The sequence below is a fragment of the Scyliorhinus torazame genome, chromosome 9, assembly GCF_047496885.1.
Source record: "Scyliorhinus torazame isolate Kashiwa2021f chromosome 9, sScyTor2.1, whole genome shotgun sequence".
Lineage (NCBI taxonomy): Eukaryota > Metazoa > Chordata > Chondrichthyes > Carcharhiniformes > Scyliorhinidae > Scyliorhinus > Scyliorhinus torazame.
This window is the reverse complement of record NC_092715.1, coordinates 215,377,600-215,403,627: the sequence shown is the minus strand read 5'-3', so window position 1 is coordinate 215,403,627 and position 26,028 is coordinate 215,377,600. Positions and strand designations below refer to the sequence as shown.

The 26,028-nt window shown below is 49.4% G+C and overlaps 1 protein-coding gene across 2 annotated transcripts in view; it reads left to right on the top strand.

The window, feature by feature from the left end:
- Positions 1 to 401: 401 nt before the first annotated feature.
- The window catches only part of rcl1 (RNA terminal phosphate cyclase-like 1), a 65,057-nt gene continuing 39,430 nt past the window's right edge, over positions 402 to 26,028 (top strand). The window contains exons 1-2 of one of the 2 annotated variants that reach the window (XM_072517098.1): positions 402 to 581; positions 4,822 to 4,893. In XM_072517098.1, the coding sequence (XP_072373199.1) occupies positions 443 to 581; positions 4,822 to 4,893 (211 nt within the window). In that variant the 5' untranslated portion in view covers positions 402 to 442. Of the gene's footprint in view, positions 582 to 1,192; positions 1,363 to 4,821; positions 4,894 to 26,028 lie in introns of those variants that run through there. The other variant, XM_072517099.1, reaches the window with a different exon arrangement.

Below are 26,028 nucleotides of genomic sequence, written 5' to 3'. Positions count from 1 at the left end.
AATGTACCTTTTTCAGCCATCTAAACCTGGAATGGGACCAGAAGCTGGAATGTTACTCATTTCCCCTCAACACCACCTGTGAGGTACAACGACCTGTGACCCCGCCTAGGGCGTGGTTGGTCGAGGTGATGTTGACCTGTGACCCTGTGGGGGCGGGGTTTGCTGCGAGGGGCGGGGCTTACCTGTGACCAGCATGAGGGCGGTGTTTGCTGTGAGGGGGTGGTGCTGATGTGTGACTATCCGGGGGCGGCGTCTTGCGTGAGGGGCGGGGCTGACCCGTGCCCTGGCGGGGCTTGTTGTGAGGGGCGTGGCTAACCTGTGACCCGGCTGGGGGCGGGGCTTGTTGCGAGGGGAAGTGCTGACCTGTGACCCGGTGGGGGCGGGGCTGGCCTCTGATCCGGCGGGGGCGATATTCGCTGCACCGCGTGTCCCAGGCAGGAAGATGGCGGGGTCCAGAGGGTCGGGTGTGCGCTGGGAAGGCGCAGGCTTCCTGCGGATGAGGCTGTCGCTGGCGGCACTGAGCGGCCGGGCGGTGCGCATCACCGGGATAAGGAGCCAGGAGCTGAACCCGGGTCTGCGGGGTGAGTGTTGGGTGAGAGAGGGTCCGGCGTGCGGGCCCGGTGCAGGCGGTGGTTCGGGCCCGCTGCGGGAGGCGGTGCGGGCCCGGACCCCATGGGCAGTGAAAGTTTCCGCTGTTGTTGATTTGACAGCCCCGCTGAGCGAATGGACGCGGCTCCTCGTTGTATCTCCTCAGCTCCTGTCTACACTGCGACGTTAATATTCAAACCTGGGTTTCTAAATGTGCCTCACGGCGTGAGTGAGGGGTGTGTCTGCTGGCGGACTGACTCCTGATTCCCATTACAACCCCTGATAACTGGTGATCTTTAACGGGGGAGGGTGAAGCCACAGTTGGGATGTTCTCCCCCCCCCCCCCCCCCCCTCTCTGTTTTAAACATTGCCAAGTGGATTTGTTTCGCCTTAACTCGATTCGGTACTCGCACACTGACAGGCTGGTGTCGCTATGTTTCTGGCAGACCTCCCGTTGGTTTATTCTTGGCCATCTTGTGAACAGACTGGGGAGGTGCCCTGTTATTTTTCTGTCCGTGTTTTCTTTTTGCTCCACATCTGTTCGCTCGGGACCTCGGCTGGACTCCTGCTGCATTATGGCTGAAGGAGATTACAGCGGCTCATCTGAAATATGGTTCCGACAGCTTTCTGAGGATGCTTTGGCGCTTAAGGACACTGAAAGGATTGAAAACTTGTCCCCCAAAAGCTTCCCTAACCCGCCACGCATTTCGGGGCCAGAGGTGGCCCGAAGCTGGGGTCAGTGTTGGTATCCCGACTGGTGAGGTTTCCCGTTTGGTAAGGGGCTCATCTCCTGAAATCTTTTCCGTGTGTGTGGTGGGGTTTGGAAAGCAATACTGAACAATTGGGAAATCAATTTTGATTGAGCTGCATTTCAGTGAGGCTCTTTATTCACAATATTTTTTTTAAAATTTAGTTGTTAAGGATGCTGCAAAGCTGAATTACAAAAAATGTTGGAAATACTCAGCAGCTTGGTCACTGCAGAGAGGGAAAGTTAATGATTTAGACCAATGCCCTTACATCTCAACTTCAAATACAGGGGCAGGGAAAGCTGGGGAGAACAAAAGGAAAATAGAATGGAAGACAGGAGAGATTAAATGATAAAAGGGATGATGTCCAGTGGCTGTGAAAAGCACTAAAATGCATCTCATTTGCTTATGGTGCAAGGCAAAAGGAATTAGTAAGTCCTTTTTTAAGGTATCTAGTTTGTTATATTGTTTGTAGAATTGCATTAACATTGTTTCTCACTGGGTGTGATGTACAGCCACTTGCCCAATCAACGCCATTTTGGAGCAGCCTTTTCTGCTGACTGCCTCTCCAGGTTTCTTCCTGCCTATCGCAGCTCATCTCCTGAGCCTTCACTCACAGTGAGGGTTCAGCCAAGGGAAGCGGCCAGTGGGAGGATTGGGGAACTCATTTGGCAGTGAGCTGGAGGGTCAGGGAGCTGGAGAGGCAAGGACCGGAGGAGGGTGGGAGAGGCGGTGTGTCCGACAAATAATAAGAATATATTTCTTTAAACTTTTAAAATAAAGGAATTGAAATATATTTCATATAATTTAGCAATGTAATGTTTTTAAACTTACTGGGCATAATGTTTGAATGTTTTTTCTGGCAGGAATGGTCCATAGAATCGGACTAAATCCTTGTGATTGAAAAATCTGATTGACTTAGCATTGGTTAACTTTTCCGTAGAATCCCTACAGTGCAGAAGGAGGCCATTCGGCCCATTACGTATGCACCAACCCTCTGAAAGAGCATTCTACCGTAGGCCTACTCCCCCGCCCTATCCCCGTAACCCCGTGTATTGATCATGGCCAATCCACCTAACCTGCACATCATTATACCATGGGAGGAAAGGCACGCAGACACGGGGAGAATGTGCAAACTCCACGCAGACAGTCGCCCAAGGTGGGAATCGAACCCTGGTCCTTGGTTCTGGGGGCAGCTGTGTTGAATCACTAGGGAACCCTTTTTCAGGACATAACTGCAATGTTAGGTGAGGAAAAACCGTACAGCAATGGGTTGAACAAAGAATCAAAATGGGTAGAGAGAACATATAAGTGGGAATAGGAGAATCATCAACAGCTGCCGTCTGAAAGAAATAGCAGAGACGAGAGGTTATGATCTGATGTTATTGAACTTAATGTTGAGTCTGAAAGTATCCAAAGTGCCTAACTGAAATATGAGGTGCTGCTTCTTGAGTGTATGTCAAGCTTTGTTCGATTTCAGAAGCCTGAGGTCAGAGTGTCATTGGGGCAAAGAATTAAAATTGCAGGGAACTGGAACTGAGCAGAGGTGCTCCACAGTGTGGGCTCCCCAATGTCGAGGAGACAGCATTGTGAGCAGCAAATACAGTATACTAAATTGAAAGAAGTACAATTAAATTAATGTTTAACCTGGAAGATGCAAATGGAGGTCTGGACGGTGGGAAGTTAATAGGGCAGGTATTGCATCTCCAGTGTTTATAGGGGAAGGTACAGTGGGATGTGTAGGGGGTGTTGGAGTGAGTGAGGAGTTGACCAGGGTGGCACAGAGAGAGAACAGTGCCTTCAGAATGCTGTAAGGGGAAAGGAAGATGTCTATGGTGATGTCATGGTGGATGTGTTGGAGATGGCGAAGGATGATCCATTGAATGTGGAAACCGTTGCAGTGGAAGCTGGAGGAACGATAAGGGGTTAGTTCCTCCAGACCCACAGTAGTGCTCCTTCTGTCCTCTAATGGCTCATGCTTACCATTTCTGATGTGTGGTTATTCAGCCCATTGGTGCTTGTGCTGATTCTTTGAAAAGAGCTATTCAATTTATCCCACATTCTTGCTCTTTCCTCAAAGCCCAGGATTTTTTTCCCGACTTAATGATTATCCAATTCCATCTTAAATATTATTGAATCCGTTCACTACCCTTTCAGGGAGTGCATTCCTTACCATAATATAAGCTTTCCTTTTTTTTGTCAATCATGTTAAATCTGTGTCCGCTGGTTACTAAAGAATGCATATATTAATGAAGAATAAATATCAGCCGTGGCTCAGTGGCATAACTCATTTTGGCGTCAGAATGTCTGGGTGCCGTCTCACTCGAGAGGTTTGAGCACATAATCGAGGCTGACCTTCCAGAGGTACCAATCTTTGGATAAAACATTTTAAGCAAGGTCCCCTCTGCCTTCAGGTGAATCTAAAATATATCACTACTATTTTGAGGAAGAGCAGGGGTCATTCTGGTGGGTCAAGTCTAAACCAACATGCCAAAAAGATTATCTGGTCACCTCATTGTTATTTATGGATTCTGAGTGTGAAATAGTTCCTGTGCTTCCTTTCTTCAAAGGAAAACAGTTGCACTGAATTCTTCATTAATGTATGCACCAAATGGAAGTAATGCACCAGTGACCAGCAAAAGATATGTAATGACCTTGCCTGTTGCCAGAAACTGTTTAAAATGTCTGGAGGCATTTGGGACACTATATTGCCTGGGTGAAAAGCTGGCTATGACGTGGAGGAATTTCTTAAAGCATAGTATCACACAAAGCATTGGCACAACATTAAAACCTGTTTGCTTATGTATTCTTGCAGCATACTGGTGCCCAAATAAACCTCCTTATGACTTGAGTTGAGAATAAAGTCTTTTTTTGCATTCACTTGACTTCTTAGGAGTAGGTGCAGGAATGAGTGAAGACCTTCTACGCTCATCTTTACAACCAGAATCTAATGTTGGATTCACAATGCACCTTTGTGGCTGGGGCATGAGGAATCTTGATACTGGACCAGTCTGAAAATATACGGTGTAAAGCATCTGACATTAGATGGTATTGGTATTAAGAGAACTTTCAAGAAATTGTGTTCTAGCTTTGTCAGGTGCCAGTCGAAATAATAGCACAAAGTCTGACTCTTTAAAAGAAGAAAATGACATGATCTGTATTTGATTTTTACTGATCAGAGAAGTTGATTGCCCTGTGTACTCTCCAACTTGGTCAAAATTTCACTGGCAGCCAAAGCTGGTAAATAACTTGTGCAAGAGTTTAAACATGCATATCTTTGTACTGTGTGCATTGAGAGCAGGCCGAGCAAACACAGGTTCAGAATTACACTGTTATGTACACTGTGTAAAGAGCACACAGTGCGTTACAAACAACTTTGGCAAAGTGAGATTCAAATAAAAAATCTTCCTGACTTAAAATTAAATTGCCCACTTGTGTTTCACTTTTCTAGATGCCTTTGTATGACACCCTTCCCTTGTGTTTACAGATTTTGAAGCAAGCTTCATTCGGCTGATGGACAAAGTAACAAATGGTTCTCGGATTGAAATAAATGAAACTGGTGAGTTATTTGTAATTAAACAGTAATACTCTTCGGCTTTAGTTGTCGCCCCTGAACAATTTGGGGTTCATGCAAGCATTTTACACTGAAATTGGATCAGGTACCTTTCGAGAAGAAAAATAAATGATTCTGCCTTTTTAACATGTCATTTATGAAGTTCAAAAACATACTTGTAAAGCTGCAGCAAATATTGAGAGTATGTAAAATACTATTAGGATATCTGCTATTTTTGTGCTGGTGTATCTATCTCAGTGTGGGTGCACAAATTGTCCAAGCTATTAATTTCTGTGTCCTTGAGCATTTATTGCTTGTGAAAATACTCCTTTTCTTATAGTCAGCTTTGACTTTATCTTGCACTGTCTTTCAATCCTACTGTCGGCCTCGGTAGAATTCTTCCCCCTTTTCAGGCTCAAGCACATGACATTGGGTGACACCTTAATTCAGTGCTGTGGAAGTGCTAGCTTTTGGACGACGTTAAACTGAAGCTCCATCTGCTCACTGTGTGCATAAGAAATCTCATGGCTCTATTCGAACATTAGGGATGATCTGCTGGAATGCTTGGCAGTATTTATCTCAACAAACACAAGCAAAGAGATATTAAGCGGTCATCATCTCATTGCTGTCTGTGGGACATTACGCTGTTAAACTTGGGACCAAGTTTGTCGATAATGCTCCGGTAGCTGCACTTAAAAAGTAATTAATTAGTGGTGACGTCCTTTGGAGTGTTGAAACTAAAAAGCATTATATAAATGAATGTCCTTTCTTGCTCTCCCCTCCCCCTTCTGCCCACAGTCCTGTGAAACGTTTCAGCCATCTTTTTGTGTAATGAGTGCTATAAAAATAGAAATTGATGCTGTCCTGTCATTTTCTATTGTCCAGAGAAAGGACAGTCTGGTTATAATATTTGTAATCCGAATGAGCTACATGGTCTTTTACCGACATGAGGCCTGTTACATTTGGGTTCAGTTGTTCCTGTCTGCATTGAAACATGATCCAACACGTTGCTGTTTAGATCGGGTGTTAAACTGCAGTCTGTTGTGACAATGGTATATTTTAATAATGCCATATAATTAATTATCTGAATAATGATAGTTCTTAAATTGTCCACTTTTGTGGGTGAGCCATTTATGCTGATGCCCTTCAGTGTTCTGAAATTTGATACTCTGACAAAAGGTCAGACATTATTAGAGAAAATTATTATTTTCCTCTTAAATAAGACCTGCATTTATATTATGCCTTTCATAAACCTCATGACTTCCCAAACCACCTTAAAGCCAATCAAATATCTTTATTTAAAAAAAAAATCTTTTTATTCTCCTAATTGTCCACTTTTTCATCAAATATGCACGCAACAATAATGAAATGAAAATCGCTTATTGTCACAAGTAGGCTTCAATGAAGTTACTGTGAAAAGCCCCTAGTCGCCACATTCCCGCACCTGTTCGGGGAGGCTGTAACGGGAATTGAACCGTGCTGCTGGCCTGCCTTGGTCTGCTTTCAAAGCCAGCGATTTAGCCCTGTGCTAAACAGCCCCATGTAGCCCCAATAAGAAATAAAATAGCAATCCCCCAACCAGCATCCCTTTGAACAAAACCAAACCTCCCCCTACATCCCAAATGCAAATCAAGAAAGACCAAAAAGAGAATCCACGGTCATCCCATACACGGTAAACAATAAATAATACACTCAACACCACCCCACCCTCCTAATGTTCGATGGCATTCAATTCTTGAAAGTGCAGGAGAAGCAATGCCCATGAATTGTAGAACCCTTCCATCCTCCCCCTCAATCAAAATTCATCTTCTCGAGCGTCAAAAATTCCAGCAGGTCCCCCCGCCATGCCGAGGCAAAGGGTGGAGAAGCTGACCTCAACACCAACAGGACCTGTATTCGGGCAATCAGTGAAGCGAAGACTAAGACATCTGCAGCCAGGCTGGCCCGACACCCCGAATATGGCTTCTAGGGGCCCTGGTTCGAAACTAACATGCACCATCCTGAGATGACCTTAAAGACCTCTCTCCAATACTCCTCCAGTTTCAGACAGGACCAAGACATGTGAACATGATTTGTGGGGCTCTTCCCACAGCGCTCACATACATCCTCCACTCCCTCAAAGAATTGGCTCGCCCTCGTGGGGTGCGTCCTATAAGATCATAAGATATAGGAGCAGAATCAGGTCACTCGGCCCATCGAGTCTGTTCTGCCATTCAATCATAGCTAATATTTTTCTCATCCCCATTCTCCTGCCTTCTACCCATAACCCCTGATCCCCTTATTAATCAAGAACCTTTCTATCTATGTCTTAAAGGCACTCTGTGATTTGGCCTCCACAACCTTCTGCACAATACATGACCTTCAACTGTACCAGCCCGAACCTCACGCACGAGGTTGAGGTGTTTACCCTCCGGAACACTTCATATCCCAGTCCTTCCTCTATAGCCTCCCCCAACTCTTCCTCACACTTCGCTTTAACACCCTCCATGATACCTTGTCCTTCCGCAGAATCTTCCCATAAATTGCCGACACCACCCCCTCTCCATTCCCCCTGCCATCAATACCTCCTCCAACAACGTGGAGGCCGGTGTTATCGGGAAGCTCTGAACCTCCTTCCTGGCAAAATCCCGGACCTGCAGATATCAAAATACTTCCCCCGGCCCAGTCCATATTTCTCCCCTAACTCCTCCAGCCTCGCAAAATGGCTCCCTAGAGACCAATCCTTCAATACCCTAACTCCCATCTCCGAAATCTGCCATCCCACTTCCCTGGCTCAAGCCTATGGTTCTCCCTAATCGCCATCTCTCTTGATCCTGCCCACAACTTAAAGTGCTGCCTCAACTGCCACCAGATCTTCAATGCTGCCTCCACCGCCGGACTCCCTGAATATTTACCTGGGGCCACCAGGTGCGGTGCTGTTGCCAACACCCTTAGGCCCGACCCCTTGCACAGACTCCCCTCCATCTTTCAGCATTCGCCGCCCAGTAATTATATAATACATTCGGGAGGCCCCACTCCCCAGCCTGCCGTCCTCTGCAGAAGTACCTTCCTAATCCTAGCCACTGTTTCCCCCACCCCCCAGATAAACGAGGTAATCATCTTCACCACCTCCTTAAAAAATGCCTTTGGTAAAAAGATCGACAGGCACTGAAATATAAACAAAAACCGCGGCAACGCATTCATTTTAACTGCCTGCACCCTACCTGCCAGTGATAGAGGAAGACCATCCTACCGTGCCAAGTCCGCCTTCACCTCTCCACCAAACTAGCAAGATTGTACATACGGAGTCCTGCACCACCTGCATCCCCAGATATCTAAAGTGGTTCGCCGCCATATGGAATGGCAGCACACCAACCCCGGCCGGGACACCACAATGTGTTCATTTTTGTCCAAATTTAGCTTATCCCCCGAAAAGAACACAAATACTCGAAAAAGCTCCATTATACCCTCCATCGACGCACTCAGCTCTGACACGCACAATAATATTAAAGTTTTTTTAAAAAAATGTTTTATTGAAATTTTTTTCCCAAACAACAATTTTTCCCCTCTTACAAAGCAAACGCAACAATAACAATACAGAAATTTTTAACAATACACAAGTAACAAAACCCCTTTATCTTTGACCTAAACTAAACTAAACCCCCCCCCCCCCTCTTCCCCCTGGGTTGCTGCTGCTGGTCATCTGTCTTCCCTCTAACGTTCCCCTAGGTAGTCGAGAAATGGCTGCCACTGCCTGGTGAACCCTTGAGCCGATCCTCTCAGGGCAAACTTTATCTGCTCCAGTTTAATGAACCCCGCCATATCGTTTACCCAGGCCTCCAGTCCGGGGGGTTTCGCCTCCTTCCACATGAGTAGGATCCTGCGCCGGGCTACTAGGGACGCAAAAGCCACAACGTCGGCCTCTTTCGCCTCCCGGCTCTTCCGCAACTCCAAATAGAGCTAACCCCCAGCCTGGTTTGACCCGGGCCTTCACCACCCGTGAAATCACTCCCGTCACTCCCTTCCAATACCCTTCCAGTGCCGGGCACGCCCAAAACATATGTGCGTGGTTTGCCGGGCTCCCGCCACACCTCCCACATTTGTCCTCCACTCCAAAGAACCTGCTCAATCTTGCTCCCGTTATGTGTGCTCTATGTAGCACCTTAAATTGAATCAGGCTAAGCCTGGCGCATGAGGAAGAGGAATTTACCCTGCTTAGGGCATCAGCCCACATACCCTCCTCTATCTCATCCCCTAGTTCTTCTTCCCACTTTCCTTTTAGTTCGCCCACCGACTCCTCCCCCTCTTCCCTCACCTCTCTATAAATCTCTGACACCTTGCCCTCTCCGACCCACACCCCTGAAAGCACCCTGTCCTGTATCCCCTGTGTCGGGAGCAACGGAAATTCCCTCACCTGTTGTCTAGTAAACGCCCTCACCTGCATATATCTCAAGAAATTTCCCCGGGGCAACTTATACTTTTCCTCCAATGCTCCCAAGCTCGCGAAAGTCCCATCTATAAATAAATCTCCCACCCTCCTAATTCCCAACTGGTACCAGCTCTGAAATCCTCCATCCATTCTTCCTGGGGCGAACCTATGGTTGTTCCTGATTGGGGACCCCACCAGGGCTCCCCGCACCCCTCTCTGTCGCCTCCACTGTCCCCAGATATTCAATGTTGCCGCCACCACCGGGTTCGTGGTAAACTTTTTAGGTGAGATCGGTAGCGGCGCCGTCACCAGCGCCTCTAAACTCGTCCCTTTACAGGACTTTCACTCCAGTCTTTTCCACGCCGCTCCCTCACCCTCCATCATCCATTTACGTATCATTGCCACATTGGCGGCCCAATAATAATCGCCCAAGTTCGGTAGTGCCAATCCTCCTCTGTCCCTACTACGCTGAAGGAACCCCCTCCTTACTCTCGGAACTTTCCCTGCCCACACGAAGCTCGTGATGCTCCTGTCTATTTTATTAAAAAGGTCTTGGTGATTAGTATAGGGAGACATTGAAATACAAATAAGAACCTCGGGAGGACCATCATCTTAATTGCTTGCACCCTGCCCGCCAGCGATAGAGGCTGCATGTCCCACCTCTTGAAGTCCTCCTCCATTTGTTCTACCAACCGTGTCAGATTAAGTCTGTGCAAGGTTCCCCAGCTCCTAGCGATCTGAATCCCCAGGTATCGGAAGTTTCTTTCCACTTTCCTTAGAGGCAAGCCTTCTATCTCTCTACTCTGGTCCCCTGGATGTATCACAAATAATTCACTCTTCCCCATGTTTAGCCTATACCCCGAGAAATCCCTGAACCCCCTCAAAATTCGCATAACCTCTATCATCCCCCCCGCTGGGTCCGACACGTATAACAATAGGTCATCCGCGTATAACGAGACTGTGTTCTTCTCCCCCTCTAATCACCCATCTCCATTTCCTGGAGTCTCTCAACGCCATGGCCAGAGGTTCAATTGCCAACGCGAACAACAATGGAGACAGCGGGCATCCCTGTCTTGTTCCCCTATATAGTCGGAAATACTCCGATCTATGTCGACCTGTAACTACGCTTGCCGTTGGAGCCCCATAAAGAAGTCTAACCCAGCTAATAAACCCGTTCCCAAACCCAAACCTCCTTAACACTTCCCATAAATACTCCCACTCCACCCTATCAAATGCCTTCTCTGCGTCCATTGCCGCCACTATCCCTGTCTCCCCCTCCACTGGGGGCATCATTATCGCCCCTAATAGTCGTTGCACGTTAACATTCAGTTGTCTCCCTTTTACGAACCCTGTCTGGTCTTCGTGCACCACCCCCAGGACACAGTCCTCTATCCTTGATGCCAGTACCTTTGCCAGCAATTTGGTGTCCACGTTCAATAGTGAAATAGGTCTATAGGACCCGCACTGCAACGGATCTTTGTCCCTCTTCAAAATTAGCGATATCGTCGCCTCCGACATCGTCGGGGGTAGAGTCCCCCCTTCCCTGGCCTCGTTGAACGTCCTCGCCATCAACGGGGCCAACAAGTCCACATATTTTCTGTAATACTCCACCGGGAACCCGTCTGGTCCTGGGGCCTTCCCTGCTTGCATGCTTCCCAGTCCCTTAATAACCTCGTCCACCCCAATCGGTGCCCCCAGGCCTACCACCCCCCGCTCCTCCACTTTCGGGAACCTCAATTGGTCCAGGAACTGCCGCATCCCCTCCTCTCCCTCTGGGGGTTGAGACCTATACAGTTCCTCATAGAAGGTCTTGAACACCTCATTTATCTTTCCTGCCCTTCGCACCGTGTCTGCCCTTTCGTCTCTAATTCCTCCTATCTTCCTCGCTGCTGCCCTCTTTCGCAATTGATGAGCCAACAGGCGACTAGCCTTTTCCCCATATTCATACCTCCTCCCCTGTGCCTTCCTCCACAGTACCTCCGCCTTTCTGGTGGTCAGAAGGTCAAATTCAGTCTGGAGTCGTCTCCTCTCCCTGTACAATTCCTCCTCCGGGGTATCTGCAAATTCCCTATCCACCCTTAAAATCTCCCCCAGTAATCTTTCCCTTTCCTTGGCCTCTGTTTTCCTTTTGTGGGCCCCAATGGAGATCAGCTCTCCTCTGACCACCGCTTTTAGTGCTTCCCATACCACCCCCACAGGGACATCGCCGTCGTCATTGACCTCCAGGTATCTCTCAATACACCCCCGCACTCTTGCACACACTCCCTCATCCGGCATCAGTCCCACATCTAATCGCCAGAGTGTTCTCTGCTCCCTTTCCTCTCCTAATTCCAGGTCCACCCAATGTGGGGCATGATCCGAAACCGCTATGGCTGAGTACTCAGCTTCTTCCACCCTAGAGATCAATGACCTTCCCAAAACAAAAAAATCTATCCGGGAGTACACTTTATGGACATGGGAGAAGAAGGAAAACTCCCTAGCCCTAGGTCTAAGAAATCGCCATGGATCTACTCCCCCCATTTAGTCCATAAGCCCCTTAAGTAGCTTGGCCGCTGCCGGCCTTCTTCCGGTCCTTGAGCTGGATCTATCTAGCCCCGGGTCCAGCACCGTACTAAAGTCCCCTCCTAAAATCAACTTTCCTACCTCCAGGTCCGGTATACGCCCCAGCATCCGTCTCATAAATCCCGCATCGTCCCAGTTTGGGGCATACACATTAACCAACACGACCTCCATTCCCTCCAGCCTGCCACTCACCATTACATATCTACCTCCGCTATCTGCTACGATGTTCTTTGCTTCAAATGCTACCCGTTTCCCCACCAAAATGGCCACCCCTCTATTCTTTGCGTCCAGTCCTGAGTGGAACACCTGTCCCACCCATCCTTTCCTTAGCCTAACTTGGTCCGCCACCTTTAGGTGCGTCTCTTGGAGCATAACCACGTCTGCCCTTAGTCCTTTCAAATGCGCGAGCACTCGGGCCCTTTTTATCGGTCCGTTCAGGCCTCTCACGTTCCACGTGATCAGCCTCACTAGGGGGCTACCTGCCCCCCTCCCGTGTCGACTAGCCATTACCTTCTCTAGGCCAGTCCCATATCCCGCCTCCGCGCTCCCGCTCGCTCCCCCAGCGTCGCACACCATCCCCGCCCACCCACTCTTTAGCCATTTCCTTTTGGATTTCCGCAGCAGCAACCCAGTTGTCCCCCCCCCCCCCCCCTCCCCGCTAGATCTCTTTCTAGCATGATTGCTCCCCCCATATTACTTCCGTAAGTCAGCTGACTTCAACTGACCCCGGCTACTCCTACTCACTCCTCGACCCCCCCGTGTGGGGAACTCCCATCCGCCTTGCGCCTGTCTTCCCGCCTTATTCTTTCTGGCGCGGGAACATCCCTTTACCTCACCCGCCTCTTATGGCACAGCTCCCTTTCCCCTCCCCCTCCCCTTCCCCATTCTCCAACTATGTCCCGTCTTTCCCCCCTCACCGGCGCCCACATTTCCCCAATGTCTCCCCCCTTCCCAATTTACTTCTCAATTAACTTCAACCATAACATTAACAATAACATTTCCTGCAGCATCAGTCCCTCAGTTCCGATCCAATTTCTCTTCTTTGATGAAGGTCCATGCTTCCTCCGCCGTCTCGAAATAATGGTGTCTCTCCTGATACGTGACCCATCGTCTTGCCGGCTGCAGCATCCCGAACTTCACCTTCCTTTTATGCAACACCTCTTTGGCTCGGTTGAAGCTTGCCCTCCTTCTCGCCACCTCCGCACTCCAATCCTGGTATACCCGTACCACTGCATTCTCCCATCTGCTACTCAGCACCTTTTTAGCCCATCTCAGGACCTCTTCTCTATCCTTAAGGCGGTAAAATCGCACGATTATCGCCCTGGGTGGTTCTCCCGCTTTTGGTCTTCTCGCCGGAATCCGATTTGCCCACTCGACCTACAAGGGGCCTGTAGGGGCCTCAGCACCCATCAGTGAGCTCAGCATCGTACTTGCGTACGCTCCACAGTCCACTCCTTCCACACCCTCAGGGAGACCCAGTATCCAAAGGTTCTTCCTTCGCGCTCCATTTTCTAGGGCTTCGATCCTTTCAGTACACATTTTATGAAGTGCCTCGTGCGTCTGTGTCTTAACCGCCAGGCCCAGGATCTCGTCCTCAATATCTGTCACCTTCTGCTCCACCACGCGGAGCTCTGTCTCCTGGGTCTTTAATGTCTCCTTGAGCCCCTCAATTGCCTGTAGCAACGGGGTCAGCACCTCCCTCTTCAGCAGCTCCACGCACCGTCTCACAATTTCATCCTGCTCAGGCCCCCATGTCGCCTGCGCTTTCTCCGCCGCCATCTTGTACTTCTCTCTTTCTGACTCTTTGGTCGACGATTCCTCGCGCTGCAGCCGCCGCCGCCGGTTTTTTCCTCCTTCGTTTGGGGGGGACTCCCTTCTCACACACCCCACACCGGGTTGCGTCGTTGAAAAATTCCCCGTTGGGGCTCTTAAAAGAGCCCGAAGGTCCGTCGGAGCTGGAGCCGCCGAAGCGTGCGGCTAGCTAGGCATCACCGCAAACGGAAGTCCCTTCAGTGGCCTTGATGAGGTCTTTTCACAATTGTTCCCTCTGCTGCTAGAATTCACCTTTGATACAGGCCCTCAGGACAGCTTGCAGCTTTAAGCTTGCCCTTCCCCCGCCTGCATGCTGGAAGAGGCCCTGTTTATCCTGCAGTTGCAGCCAAATCTTTTACTATTTCTGCCGTGTCTGGCAACCCAGAGACATACCCTTCCTGGGGGACACTGTCGGGGGAATATTGCAGCCTTCCCCCCCCCCCAGGGTTGCTGCTGACCGACCTTCCTCTTAACGCTCCGCGAGGTAGTCTGGGAACGGTTGCCACCACCTGTAGAACCCCTGCGCAGACCCTCTTAAGGCCAACTTAATCCTCTCCAACTTTATGAACCCAGCCATGTTGTTTGTCCAGGCCTCCACGCTAGGGCGCTTCGCCTCCTTCCACATTAGCAAGATCCTTCACTGGGCTACCAGGTACGCAAAGGCCACAATGCCGGCCTCTTTCACCTCCTGCACTCCCGGCTCGTCCACTACTCCAAATATTGCTAGCCCCCAGCTTGGCTTGACCCGGACTTTCACCACCTGAAATATTGCTCCCGCCACTCCTCTCCAGAACCCCTCCAGTGCCGGACATGTCCAGAACATGTGGACATGGTTCGCCGGGCTCCCTGAACATCTTCCGCATCTGTCCTCTACCCCAAAGAACCTACTCAACCTCGCCCCCGTCAGGTGCGCTCTGTGAACCACCTTAAATTGTATCAGGCTGAGCCTGGCACATGAGGAGGAGGAGGAATTAACCCTACCCAGGGCATCAGCCCACAAACCTTCCTCGATCTCCTCCCCCCAGCTCCTCCTCCCATTTACCCTTCAACTCTTCTGCTAGCGCTTCCCCCTCTTCTTTCATCTCTTGGTGTATTGCCAAAACCTTGCCCTCCCCGACCCATACACCCGAGATCACCCTGTCTTGAATTTCCTGTGTCGGGAGTAGCGGGAATTCCCTGACCTGTCGCCTCACAAAAGCCCTCACCTGCATATATCTGAATGCATTTACCGGGGGTAGCTCAAACTTCTCCTCCCGTGCCCCTAAGCTCGCAAATGTCCTGTCGATGAACCGGTCCCCCATTCTTCTAATCCCTGCCCGGTGCCAGCCCTGGAACCCCCCCTTCCCCGGGACAAACTGATGGTTACCCCTGATCGGGGACCACACCGAGGCTCCCACTGCACCCCTATGCCGTCTCCACTGGCCCCAGATCCTTAACGTTGCCGCCACCACCGGGCTCGTGGTGTACTTTGATGGCGAGAGCGGCAACGGCGCCGTCACCAGCGCCCCCAAGCTCGTTCCTTTGCAGGACGCCATCTCCATCCTCTTCCATGCCGCCCCCTCCCCCTCCATAACCCACTTACGGATCATCGCCACGTTTGCTGCCCGGTAGTAACTCCCTAGGTTTGGCAGCGCCAGCCCTCCTCGGTCCCTACTGCGCTCCAAGTACCCTCTGCTTACCCTCGGGGTTTTGTTCGCCCACACAAACCCCATAATACTCCGACCTACTCTCTTGAAAAAGCCTTTGGTGATCACGATGGGGAGGCACTGGAACACAAACAAAAACCTCGGAAGGACTCGCCACGAGAGCGGCAACATGTCCCATCTTTTGAAGTCCATCTCCATTTGGTCCACCAACCTCGTCAGATTCAGTTTGTGTAGGGCCCCCCAGCTCCTGGCTATCTGGATCCCTAGATACCGAAAACTCCCCTCCGCCCTCTTCAGCGGTAGGTCCCCTATCCCTCTTGCTTGGTCCCCTGCCTGTTGTACAAAAAGCTCGCTGTTCCCTATATTGAACTTATAGCCCGAGAACTCCCCAAACTCCCTCAAAGTCTGCATGACCTCCACCATCCCCTCCATTGGGTCCGCCACGTACAGCAGCAGGTCGTCTGCGTATAGCGACACCCGATGCTTTTCTCCCCCGCGGACCACCCCCTCCATTTATTAGACTCCCTCAGTGATATGGCCAAGGGTTCGATCGCCAATGCAAACAACAGAGGGCACCCCTGCCTCGTTCCTCGGTACAGCCGAAAGTACTCCGACCTCTGTCGGTTCGTCACCACACTTGCCACCGGGGCGCTGTAAAGGAGCTTAACCCAGCTAATAAACCCTCCCCCGAACCCAAACCTACGCAACACCTCCCAGAGGTACTCCCACTCTACTTGGTCAAAGGCCTTTTCCGCTTCCATGACTGCCACTGTCTCCGCCTCACCCTCCTCCGATGGCATCATTAACACGTTTAAGAGCCGCCGCACATTCGTATTTAATTGCCTGCCCTTTACAAATCCCGTCTGGTCCTCATGTATCACCCCCGGGACACAGTCCTCAATCCTCGTGGCCAGCACTTTTGCCAACAGCTTAGCGTCCACATTAAGGAGCGAAATCGGCCTGTACGATCCACATTGCAGTGGGTCCTTTTCTCGCTTCAGAATCAAGGAAATTGTCGCCTCCAACATTGTTGGGGGCAGGGTCCCCTCCTCTCTTGCCTCGTTAAAGGTCCTAACTAGTAGCGGGGCCAACAGGTCCACATACTTTCTATAGAACTCCACTGGGAACCCGTCCGTCTCTCCTCTCTTCCCCCCCCCCCCCCCCCCCCCGGGGGGGGGGGGGGGGGGGGGGGGGGGGGGTGCTGGGATCTGTACAGCTCTTCATAGAAGGCCTTGAATACCTTGTTTATTTCCGTTGCACTCTGGGTCATGGCTCCCCCACCATCTTTGACTCCCCCCTATTTCCCTCGCTGCCGCCCTCTTACGGAGCTGGTGTGCCAGCATCTGACTGGCCTTTTCCCCGTACTCGTAGGTCGCCCCCTGCGTCTTCCTCCACTGTGCCTCCGCCTTCCCCGTGGTCAACAGGTCAAACTCCGTCTGGAGCCGTCGCCTTTCCCCAAGTAATCTTGCCTCCGGGGCCTCTGTGTATCTCCTGTCCACTCGCAAAATCTCCCCCACTAACCTCTCCCTTTCCCTGCCCTCTGTCTTCTCCCTATGAGCCCTGATGGAGATTAGCTCTCCCCTGATCACCACCTTCAACGCCTCCCATACCACCCCCACTCTCACCTCCCCGTTGTCGTTGGCCTCCAGGTACCTTTCAATACACCCCCTTACCTTACCACACACCACCTCATCTGCCAACAGTCCCACATCCAACCGCCACAGCGGGCGTTGGTCCCTCTCCTCCCCCAGCCCCACTTCCACTCAGTGTGGGGCATGGTCCGAAACGGCTATGGCCGAATACTCCGTCCCCTCCACCCTCGGGATGAGCGCCCTGCCCAGCACAAAGAAGTCTATCCGGGAGCATGCCTTGTGCACGTGGGAGAAGAAAGAAAATTCCCTGGCCTGCGGTCTTGCAAACCTCCATGGGTCCACTCTCCCCATCTGGTCCATAAACCCCCTGAGCACCCTGGCCGCCGCCGGCCTCTTTCCCGTCCTTGATCTGGAGCGGTCTAGTGCTGGATCCAGCACTGTATTAAAGTCCCCTCCCATTATCAGTCCTCCTACCTCCAGGTCCGGGATGCGCCCCAACATGCGCTTCATAAATCCAGCATCATCCCAGTTCGGAGCGTATACATTTACCAACACCACCCACGTCCCTTGCAACCTACCACTCACCATCACGTATCTCCCTCCATTGTCCGCTACGATAGTCTTGGCCTCAAATGACACATGTTTTCCCACCAGAATTGCCACCCCTCTGTTTTCTCCCCCCCCCCCCCCCCCCCCCCCCCCCCCCCCCCCCCACCCAACCCGGCCGACTAGTCATCTCCTTTTCTGGGCCAGTCCTGTGTCTGCCTCTCCCTCACCCTCCAGGCCCCCAACCGGGGAACCTCTGTCCCGGCCACCTCTTCTGTGTCCCATTCCCTTTCGGCCAGTGCAGCAGTAAGCCTGTTTCTCCCCCCCCCCCCTCCACCCCGTTCCCTCCCCCCTCCCCCCCGCTAGATCCCAGTCTAGCTTTTTTGCTCCCCCATCTTACTCCCGTAAGTCAGCTGACCCCGGCTTCCCCCGCCATCCCTTTGACCCGTGTGGGAATCTCCCCATCAATAAATTTTTAAACTAATTTGGCAGGGGAATGGGAACCGGATTTGTAGTCCAGCAACTAAGGTAGCCGATATTCAGGACGCCAAAGCGTGTAATGAGGCAGTGGGGAAGGGAACACTGACAAAGGAGAGTACTTGCAGGCACGGAGAGGGGTTGAAGTGTGTATACTTCAACGCAAGAAGCATCAGGAATAAGGTGGGTGAACTTAAGGCATGGATCGGTACTTGGGACTACGATGTGGTGGCCATCACGGAAACTTGGATAGAAGAGGGGCAGAAATGGTTGTTGGAGGTCCCTGGTTATAGATGTTTCAATAAGATTAGGGAGGGTGGTAAAAGAGGTGGGGGGGTGGCATTATTAATTAGAGATAGTATAACAGCTGCAGAAAGGCAGTTCGAGGAGTATCAGCCTACTGAGGTAGTATGGGTTGAAGTCAGAAATAGGAAAGGAGCAGTCACCTTGTTAGGAGTTTTCTATAGGCCCCCCAATAGTAGCAGAGATGTGGAGGAACAGATTGGGAAACAGATTTTGGAAAGGTGCAGAAGTCATAGGGTAGTAGTCATGGGCGACTTTAACTTCCCAAATATTGAGTGGAAACTCTTTAGATCAAATAGTTTGGATGGGGTGGTGTTTGTGCAGTGTGTCCAGGAAGCTTTTCTAACGCAGTATGTAGATTGTCCGACCAGAGGAGGGGCAATATTGGATTTAGTACTGGGTAATGAGCCAGGGCAAGTGATAGATTTGTTAGTGGGGGAGCATTTTGGAGATAGTGACCACAATTCTGTGACTTTCACTTTAGTAATGGAGAGGGATAGGTACGTGCAACAGGGCAAGGTTTACAATTGGGGGAAGGGTAAATACGATGTTGTCAGACAAGAATTGAAGTGCATAAGTTGGGAACATAGGCTGGCAGGGAAGAACACAAATGAAATGTGGAACTTGTTCAAGGAACAGGTGCTACGTGTCCTTGATATGTATGTCCCTGTCAGGCAGGGAAGAGATGGTCGAGTGAGGGAACCATGGTTGACAAGAGAGGTTGAATGTCTTGTTAAGAGGAAAAAGGTGACTTATGTAAGGCTGAGGAAACAAGGTTCAGACAGGGCATTGGAGGGATACAAGATAGCCAGGAGGGAACTGAAGAAAGGGATTAGGAGAGCTAAGAGAGGGCATGAACAATCTTTGGCGGGTAGGATCAAGGAAAACCCCAAGGCCTTTTACACATATGTGAGAAATATGAGAATGACTAGAGCGAGGGTAGGTCCGATCAAGGACAGTAGCGGGAGATTGTGTATTGAGTCTGAAGAGATAGGAGAGGTCTTGAACGAGTACTTTTCTTCTGTATTTACAAATGAGAGGGGCGATATTCTTGGAGAGGACAGTGTGAAACAGATTGGTAAGCTCGAGGAAATACTTGTTAGGAAGGAAGATGTGTTGGGCATTTTGAAAAACTTGAGGATAGACAAGTCCCCCGGGCCTGACGGGATATATCCAAGGATTCTATGGGAAGCAAGAGATGAAATTGCAGAGCCGTTGGCAATGATCTTTTCGTCCTCACTGTCAACAGGGGTGGTACCAGGGGATTGGAGAGTGGCGAATGTCGTGCCCCTGTTCAAAAAAGGGACTAGGGATAACCCTGGGAATTACAGGCCAGTTAGTCTTACTTCGGTGGTAGGCAAAGTAATGGAAAGGGTACTGAAGGATAGGATTTCTGAGCATCTGGAAAGACACTGCTTGATTAGGGATAGTCAGCACGGATTTGTGAGGGGTAGGTCTTGCCTTACAAATCTTATTGAATTCTTTGAGGAGGTGACCAAGCATGTGGATGAAGGTAAAGCAGTGGATGTAGTGTACATGGATTTTAGTAAGGCATTTGATAAAGTTCCCCATGGTAGGCTTATGCAGAAAGTAAGGAGGCATGGGATAGTGGGAAATTTGGCCAGTTGGATAACGAACTGGCTAACCGATAGAAGTCAGAGAGTGGTGGTGGATGGCAAATATTCAGCCTGGATCCCAGTTACCAGTGGCGTACCGCAGGGATCAGTTCTGGGTCCTCTGCTGTTTGTGATTTTCATTAATGACTTGGATGAGGGAGTTGAAGGGTGGGTCAGTAAATTTGCAGATGATACGAAGATTGGTGGAGTTGTGGATAGTAAGGAGGGCTGTTGTCGGCTGCAAAGAGACATAGATAGGATGCAGAGCTGGGCTGAGAAGTGGCAGATGGAGTTTAACCCTGAAAAGTGTGAGGTTGTCCATTTTGGAAGGACAAATATGAATGCGGAATACAGGGTTAACGGTAGAGTTCTTGGCAATGTGGAGGAGCAGAGAGATCTTGGGGTCTATGTTCATACATCTTTGAAAGTTGCCACTCAAGTGGATAGAGCTGTGAAGAAGGCCTATGGTGTGCTCGCGTTCATTAACAGAGGGATTGAATTTAAGAGCCGTGAGGTGATGATGCAGCTGTACAAAACTTTGGTAAGGCCACATTTGGAGTACTGTGTACAGTTCTGGTCGCCTCATTTTAGGAAGGATGTGGAAGCTTTGGAAAAGGTGCAAAGAAGATTTACCAGGATGTTGCCTGGAATGGAGAGTAGGTCTTACGAGGAAAGGTTGAGGGTGCTAGGCCTTTTCTCATTAGAACGGAGAATGATGAGGGGCGACTTGATAGAGGTTTATAAGATGATCAGGGGAATAGATAGAGTAGACAGTCAGAGACTTTTTCCCCGGGTGGAACAAACCATTACAAGGGGACATAAATTTAAGGTGAAAGGTGGAAGATATAGGAGGGATATCAGAGGTAGGTTCTTTACCCAGAGAGTAGTGGGGGCATGGAATGCACTGCCTGTGGAAGTAGTTGAGTCGGAAACATTAGGGACCTTCAAGCAGCTATTGGATAGGTACATGGATTACGGTTAAATGATATAGTGTAGATTTATTTGTTCTCAAGGGCAGCACGGTAGCATTGTGGATAGCACAATTGCTTCACAGCTCCAGGGTCCCAGGTTCGATTCCGGCTTGGGTCACTGACTGTGCGGAGTCTGCACGTCCTCCCCGTGTCTGCGTGGGTTTCCTCCAGGTGCTCCGGTTTCCTCCCACAATCCAAAGATGTGCAGGTTAGGTGAATTGGCCAATGATAAATTGCCCTTAATGTCCAAATTGACCTTGGTGTTGGGTGAAGGTGTTGAGTTTGGGTAGGGTGCTCTTTCCAAGAGCCGGTGCAGTCTCAAAGGGCCGAATGGCCTCCTTCTGCACTGTAAATTCAATGATAATCTATGATTAATCTAGGACAAAGGTTCGGCACAACATCGTGGGCCGAAGGGCCTGTTCTGTGCTGTATTTTCTATGTTCTATGTTAATAGACGTTCCTATGTTCCCCCTCCCACCTTTCTTCCCGCGCGCGGGAGAAAAACCCCGCGCTTTCCAGAACCTGCCCCGCCCCCCCTGACGCACCTTCTTTTGCGGCCTTGTCTCTCGTCCCCAGCCCATATAACATTCCCTGCACGTGCTTGCCCCCCTATATACAACCGCCATCATACTTCAACCCTCAAATACCCCCCACCCTCACAAACCCTCAATTAGAATCCAACTTTTCAGTTAGTATAAAGGTCCACGCCTCTTTGGGCGTTTCGAAGTAGTGGTGTTGGCCGTTATATGTGACCCACAGTCACGCTGGCTGCAACATTCCAAATTTCACTCCTTTCCGATGCAGCACCGCTTTGGCCCGGTTGAAACCCGCTCTCCGCTTAGCGACCTCCGTGCTCCAGTCCAGGTATATTCTAATCTCAGCATTGTCCCACTTGCTGCTCCGCTCCTTCTTGGCCCATTTCAGGACCCTCTCTCTGTCTGTGAACCGGTGAAATCTCACCACCATCGCCCTTGGCGGCTCGTTTGCCTTGGGCTTCCTCGCCAGCATCCGGTGCGCCCCTTCCAGCTCCAGCAACCCCGGGGGGGCCTCCGTGCCCATCAGCGCCCCGATCATTGTGCCCGCATATGCCACGGCGTCGGCCCCCTCCACTCCTTCTGGGAGACCCAGGATCCTCAAATTGTTTCTCCTCGACCTGTTCTCCAGGTCTTCGAGTCTTCCCACCCACGTCTTGTGTAGCGCCTCGTGTCGCTCCACTCTCACCGCCAGGCCCACAAGCTCGTTGTCGTTCTCACTCACATTTTCCTGGATCTTCACCTCGTGGGCTTTCTGGGTTGCCCCAAGTCCTTCAATTATTGCCAGCATGGGCGCCACCATCTCCTTGCGCAGCTCCTTGAAGCAGCGCTTGATGAATTCTTGCATCTCTTCTTTGTCCCCGGCCGCCGCCATTTTGTTTGTTCTACCCTTCTTCTCCCGCTGCTCCAGTGCCGTTTTTTTGGCCGTTTCGCTGTGGGTCCGGTTCATACAGGTTAGTGGGGGACCTCTCTCCTCTCTCCCCCACGGGTTGGCTGTATGAAAAGTTCCGTTGGGGCTCTTCTATCGAGCCCGAAAGTCCGTCTTCGCGGGAGCTGCCGATTCGTGCGGCTTAGCTCCGCATAGCCGCAACCGGAAGTCGCTGTGGGATTTTTTTACAGCCTTCTGAGAGCACATATGAGGCTACGGTTTAATGTCTCATCCTAAAGATGGCGTCCGCTGTAGTGCAGCATACCCTCGGTACTGCATCAGCCTAGACTTTACCAATTATTGATCCATAGCCTTTTGATTTAACCAAGTGTTACCACTGAGCCACCCAAGTTACCACCTTATTCAGACTATATGATTCTTTTAACCTTATAAGTAATTTATTCAAATAATATAGCTTAACAAGTTCTATGAATATTTCTAATTAAAGTGTTAGTTGTCTACAAGCACTTCAAATTCTTGCAATGGAGGGTATAATGGGGCTGTTTCGAGTATTTGGGTTCTTTTCGGGGGATAGCATTTTTGCCATGGGAACTGTATGCAGATCCATCACACTGAAAGCATCTGTTTGGCACTGCAACTTCTCATTTGTGATTCCCTGCTCATGAGCATGCACTGCAAACTATCATACCTTTTGTAAAAATAATACTGCAGCTAAAATATTTGGGGTCAGAATTTGTGTCAAATACTGGCAATAATTGTGCTCAATAATTGTTTATACTCAAAATTGCACAGCAAATTGATGTCCTTTTTTCCCCCCTCACTTTCAATCCAATCTTTCTTCTCTCTGTACCTGGTTTGACATTGAATCCACACACTGTTCAGCCTCCTTGATTCTCCTTCTGTTTATTTCTCAATCTTTCAAACTGGTTGGTTAAGGAGATGCCCTTTTCTTACTCTCTTGGCTCAGGGCCTTTTTTTACCCTCTTAGCTCAGGGCCTGTTTCCCTAGTTGAAACCTCAGCAATTGTGTGCAAGAAGTACTTTTGAGCTGAACGGTGCAGGGACAATTTAACCAAAACTTTTTCCGATGGTGAATCCTGCCCACCCATCTTCTCACCTTATCACTCAATCTCTTATTCTCTAGGATTACCACAAATTGATCTGTCCACTTCAGTGTCTTTCCCTGGTAACCAAATGCTGAACTCTGACTCTTTGATCCTTCTTACTTTGAGCATCCTAATTGTCCACTTTGCTCAGTTAGTAATGTCCCCATCCGTGAAATAGCGGATTGTGGGTTCAAGCCTATACCACAATTAGAGTGCGCTATCTACGGTGACCTTGCAGAACTCCATATGAAGCATGACATTAAGGCCCCTCCTACCAATTCAGAGTTTAGCTGGATGTTAAAAGATTGAAGAGGAGGAACTTTAGCTAATGGCTAACAATTTCAGTGGAGTTATGGAATCTAGCTGTGGTTTTTACCTGCACTGTGACCACTGCCCTTAAGCTACTTTAATTAATTGGATGTTTCTGAGAAATAGAGACGTGCAATATGGTCAGTATAAACTCATATCTTTTCCTATTTTGTATTCTGGCAAGTGAACATTAGAAGAATTGCTGGCTTTTTATTTTGTCAGTCCCTTCATTGTCTTGAAAACTTTAAGTTGGTTATCTGAAATAGTCTCTTCTAAAAACAATTCTCCTTTTAACATGACAAAAATATCATTGTTATTCTTCCATAACTACCTACGATAGATGATATCTGACCAACAAATTGGGCACATGTGCTTTATGTCGCTCATTGTAAAAAAAATGCGGAATGAGGGGCAGTCTGAATTCAGTTGATAGTTACTGTGAACATAAAGCAAAATATAGTCCCCCACCATGGGCAGTCATTTATACCGACCAAAAAGTACTGTTATCTATTGGCAGTATTGCCAATTTCAAAGTTGCTGGCAAAAGCATCTTAAGTGTTTTATTTATGTTGGGCACCAACAGCTGTGTTTATTTCACTAGTTCACAACATGTCAAATTGCATTGCATGCAATTTAATAATTTTCATAAATCCTTATTAAGACAGACTGCATTTTCCTCCATCTATCATATTTTCTGAAATGATCCGGTGGCCCAGTGGTTAGCATTGCTGCCTCAGTGCCAGGGTCCGGATTCGATTCCGACCATGGGTGACTATCTATGTGGGGCTTCCACCTTCCCTGCACATCTTTGGGTTGTGGGGGTGCGACCCACGCAAGCACGGGGAGAATGTGCAAACCACACAGTCAGTGACCCGGGCCCGGGATCGAACCCGGGTCCTCGGTGAAGCGAGGCAGCAGTGCTAACCATGGGGCTACCGTTCCGCCATCTTTTATTGTGCTCCTGTTTCTGCTGCTTGCCCACCTCCCATTCACTTCACAGGTTATTCCAGCTCGTTTCTTCTGTGTGCTTTTTTTTCTCCTTTGTCCTTTCCCTTTTCAAATGTTTGTCTTCTCCAATATCTTCTAATCCTGAGGAAGAGTGTAAAATTGGATTTTCTGTTTTGCTTCCATTGCTGAGCATTTCCAGCTGCTTGCATTTTATATTTTCTACTTCTTGAAAGTTCAGTGTATAAGTTGTCAATTGTTATTTGACAATTCAGCAATCTTAGTTGAAGGTTAAGGACAGTGTAGGAAGGTGGATGGCCATCTGGCATTGGCTTGCTTTTTTGAGTTCAGGCTTAGAGCACATTTTGCAGCAGAACAAAGGTAGCTCAAGAGTTTTGCTCTGCATCGCCTCTTGTATTATGCCTGATCTGGGGATGCAATATACTAAGGGAAAACTCCTTTCCCAAATTTTAATGTAGCTTGCCTCGATTACGGAATACATTGGGTTTTTAAAATAGAATGTTTTTTCAAACGGCCATTAGGTAGGTTATTAAGTAACTCGGTGAGTTTAGTAGTGGTTTCCCACATATTCCCTGGCTCCTTTATTGAGGGATGGGAAGGAAGGCTGTACGGTTGTCTGTATCTGGCATTTGAGCCTATGTTTTACAGCCCATTTTGCTGTAAATGAACTGTATTGAGATGTTCACCAGCATGGCCAGTTGCTGCGTGCTCTCTTCCTATTATCTTACCTGCCACCACTGCCCTAGGCCAGTGAATCGACTATAGCTGATAAAGTGTATAATTGCCAGCCTACATTGGTTGCAAGATGTGGGAAGTCCGTAACAGCACCCTGATTTCTTTGCTCTTCTTGACACTTAATGCTTTCACAGTATGCCTGAATTTGTGAACTTGATGGCATAGATACATAGAAGATAGGAGCAGGAGGAGGCCTTTTGGCCCTTCGAGCCTGCTCCGCCAGTCATCGCGATCATGGCTGATCATCCAACTCAATAACCTAATCCTGCTTTCTCCCCATAGCCTTTGATCCCATTCTCCCCAAGTGCTATATCCAGCCGCCTCTTGAATATATACAAAGTTTTAGCATCAACTACTTCCTGTGGTCTTGAATCCCACAGGCTCACCACTCTTTGTGAAGAAATGTCTCCTTATCTCTGTCTGAAATGGTTTACCCTAAATCCTCAGACTGTGACCCCTGGTTCTGGACACCCCCATCATTGGTAACATCTTCCCTGCATCTACCCTGTCTCGTCCTGTTAGAATTTTATAAGTCTCTATGAGATTCCCCCCTCATTCTTCTGAACTCCAGCGAGAACAATCCTAGCCCAGTCAATCTCTCTTCATATGACAGTCCCGCCATCCCTGGAATCAGTCTGGTAAACCTTCACTGCACTCCCTCGAGAGCAAGA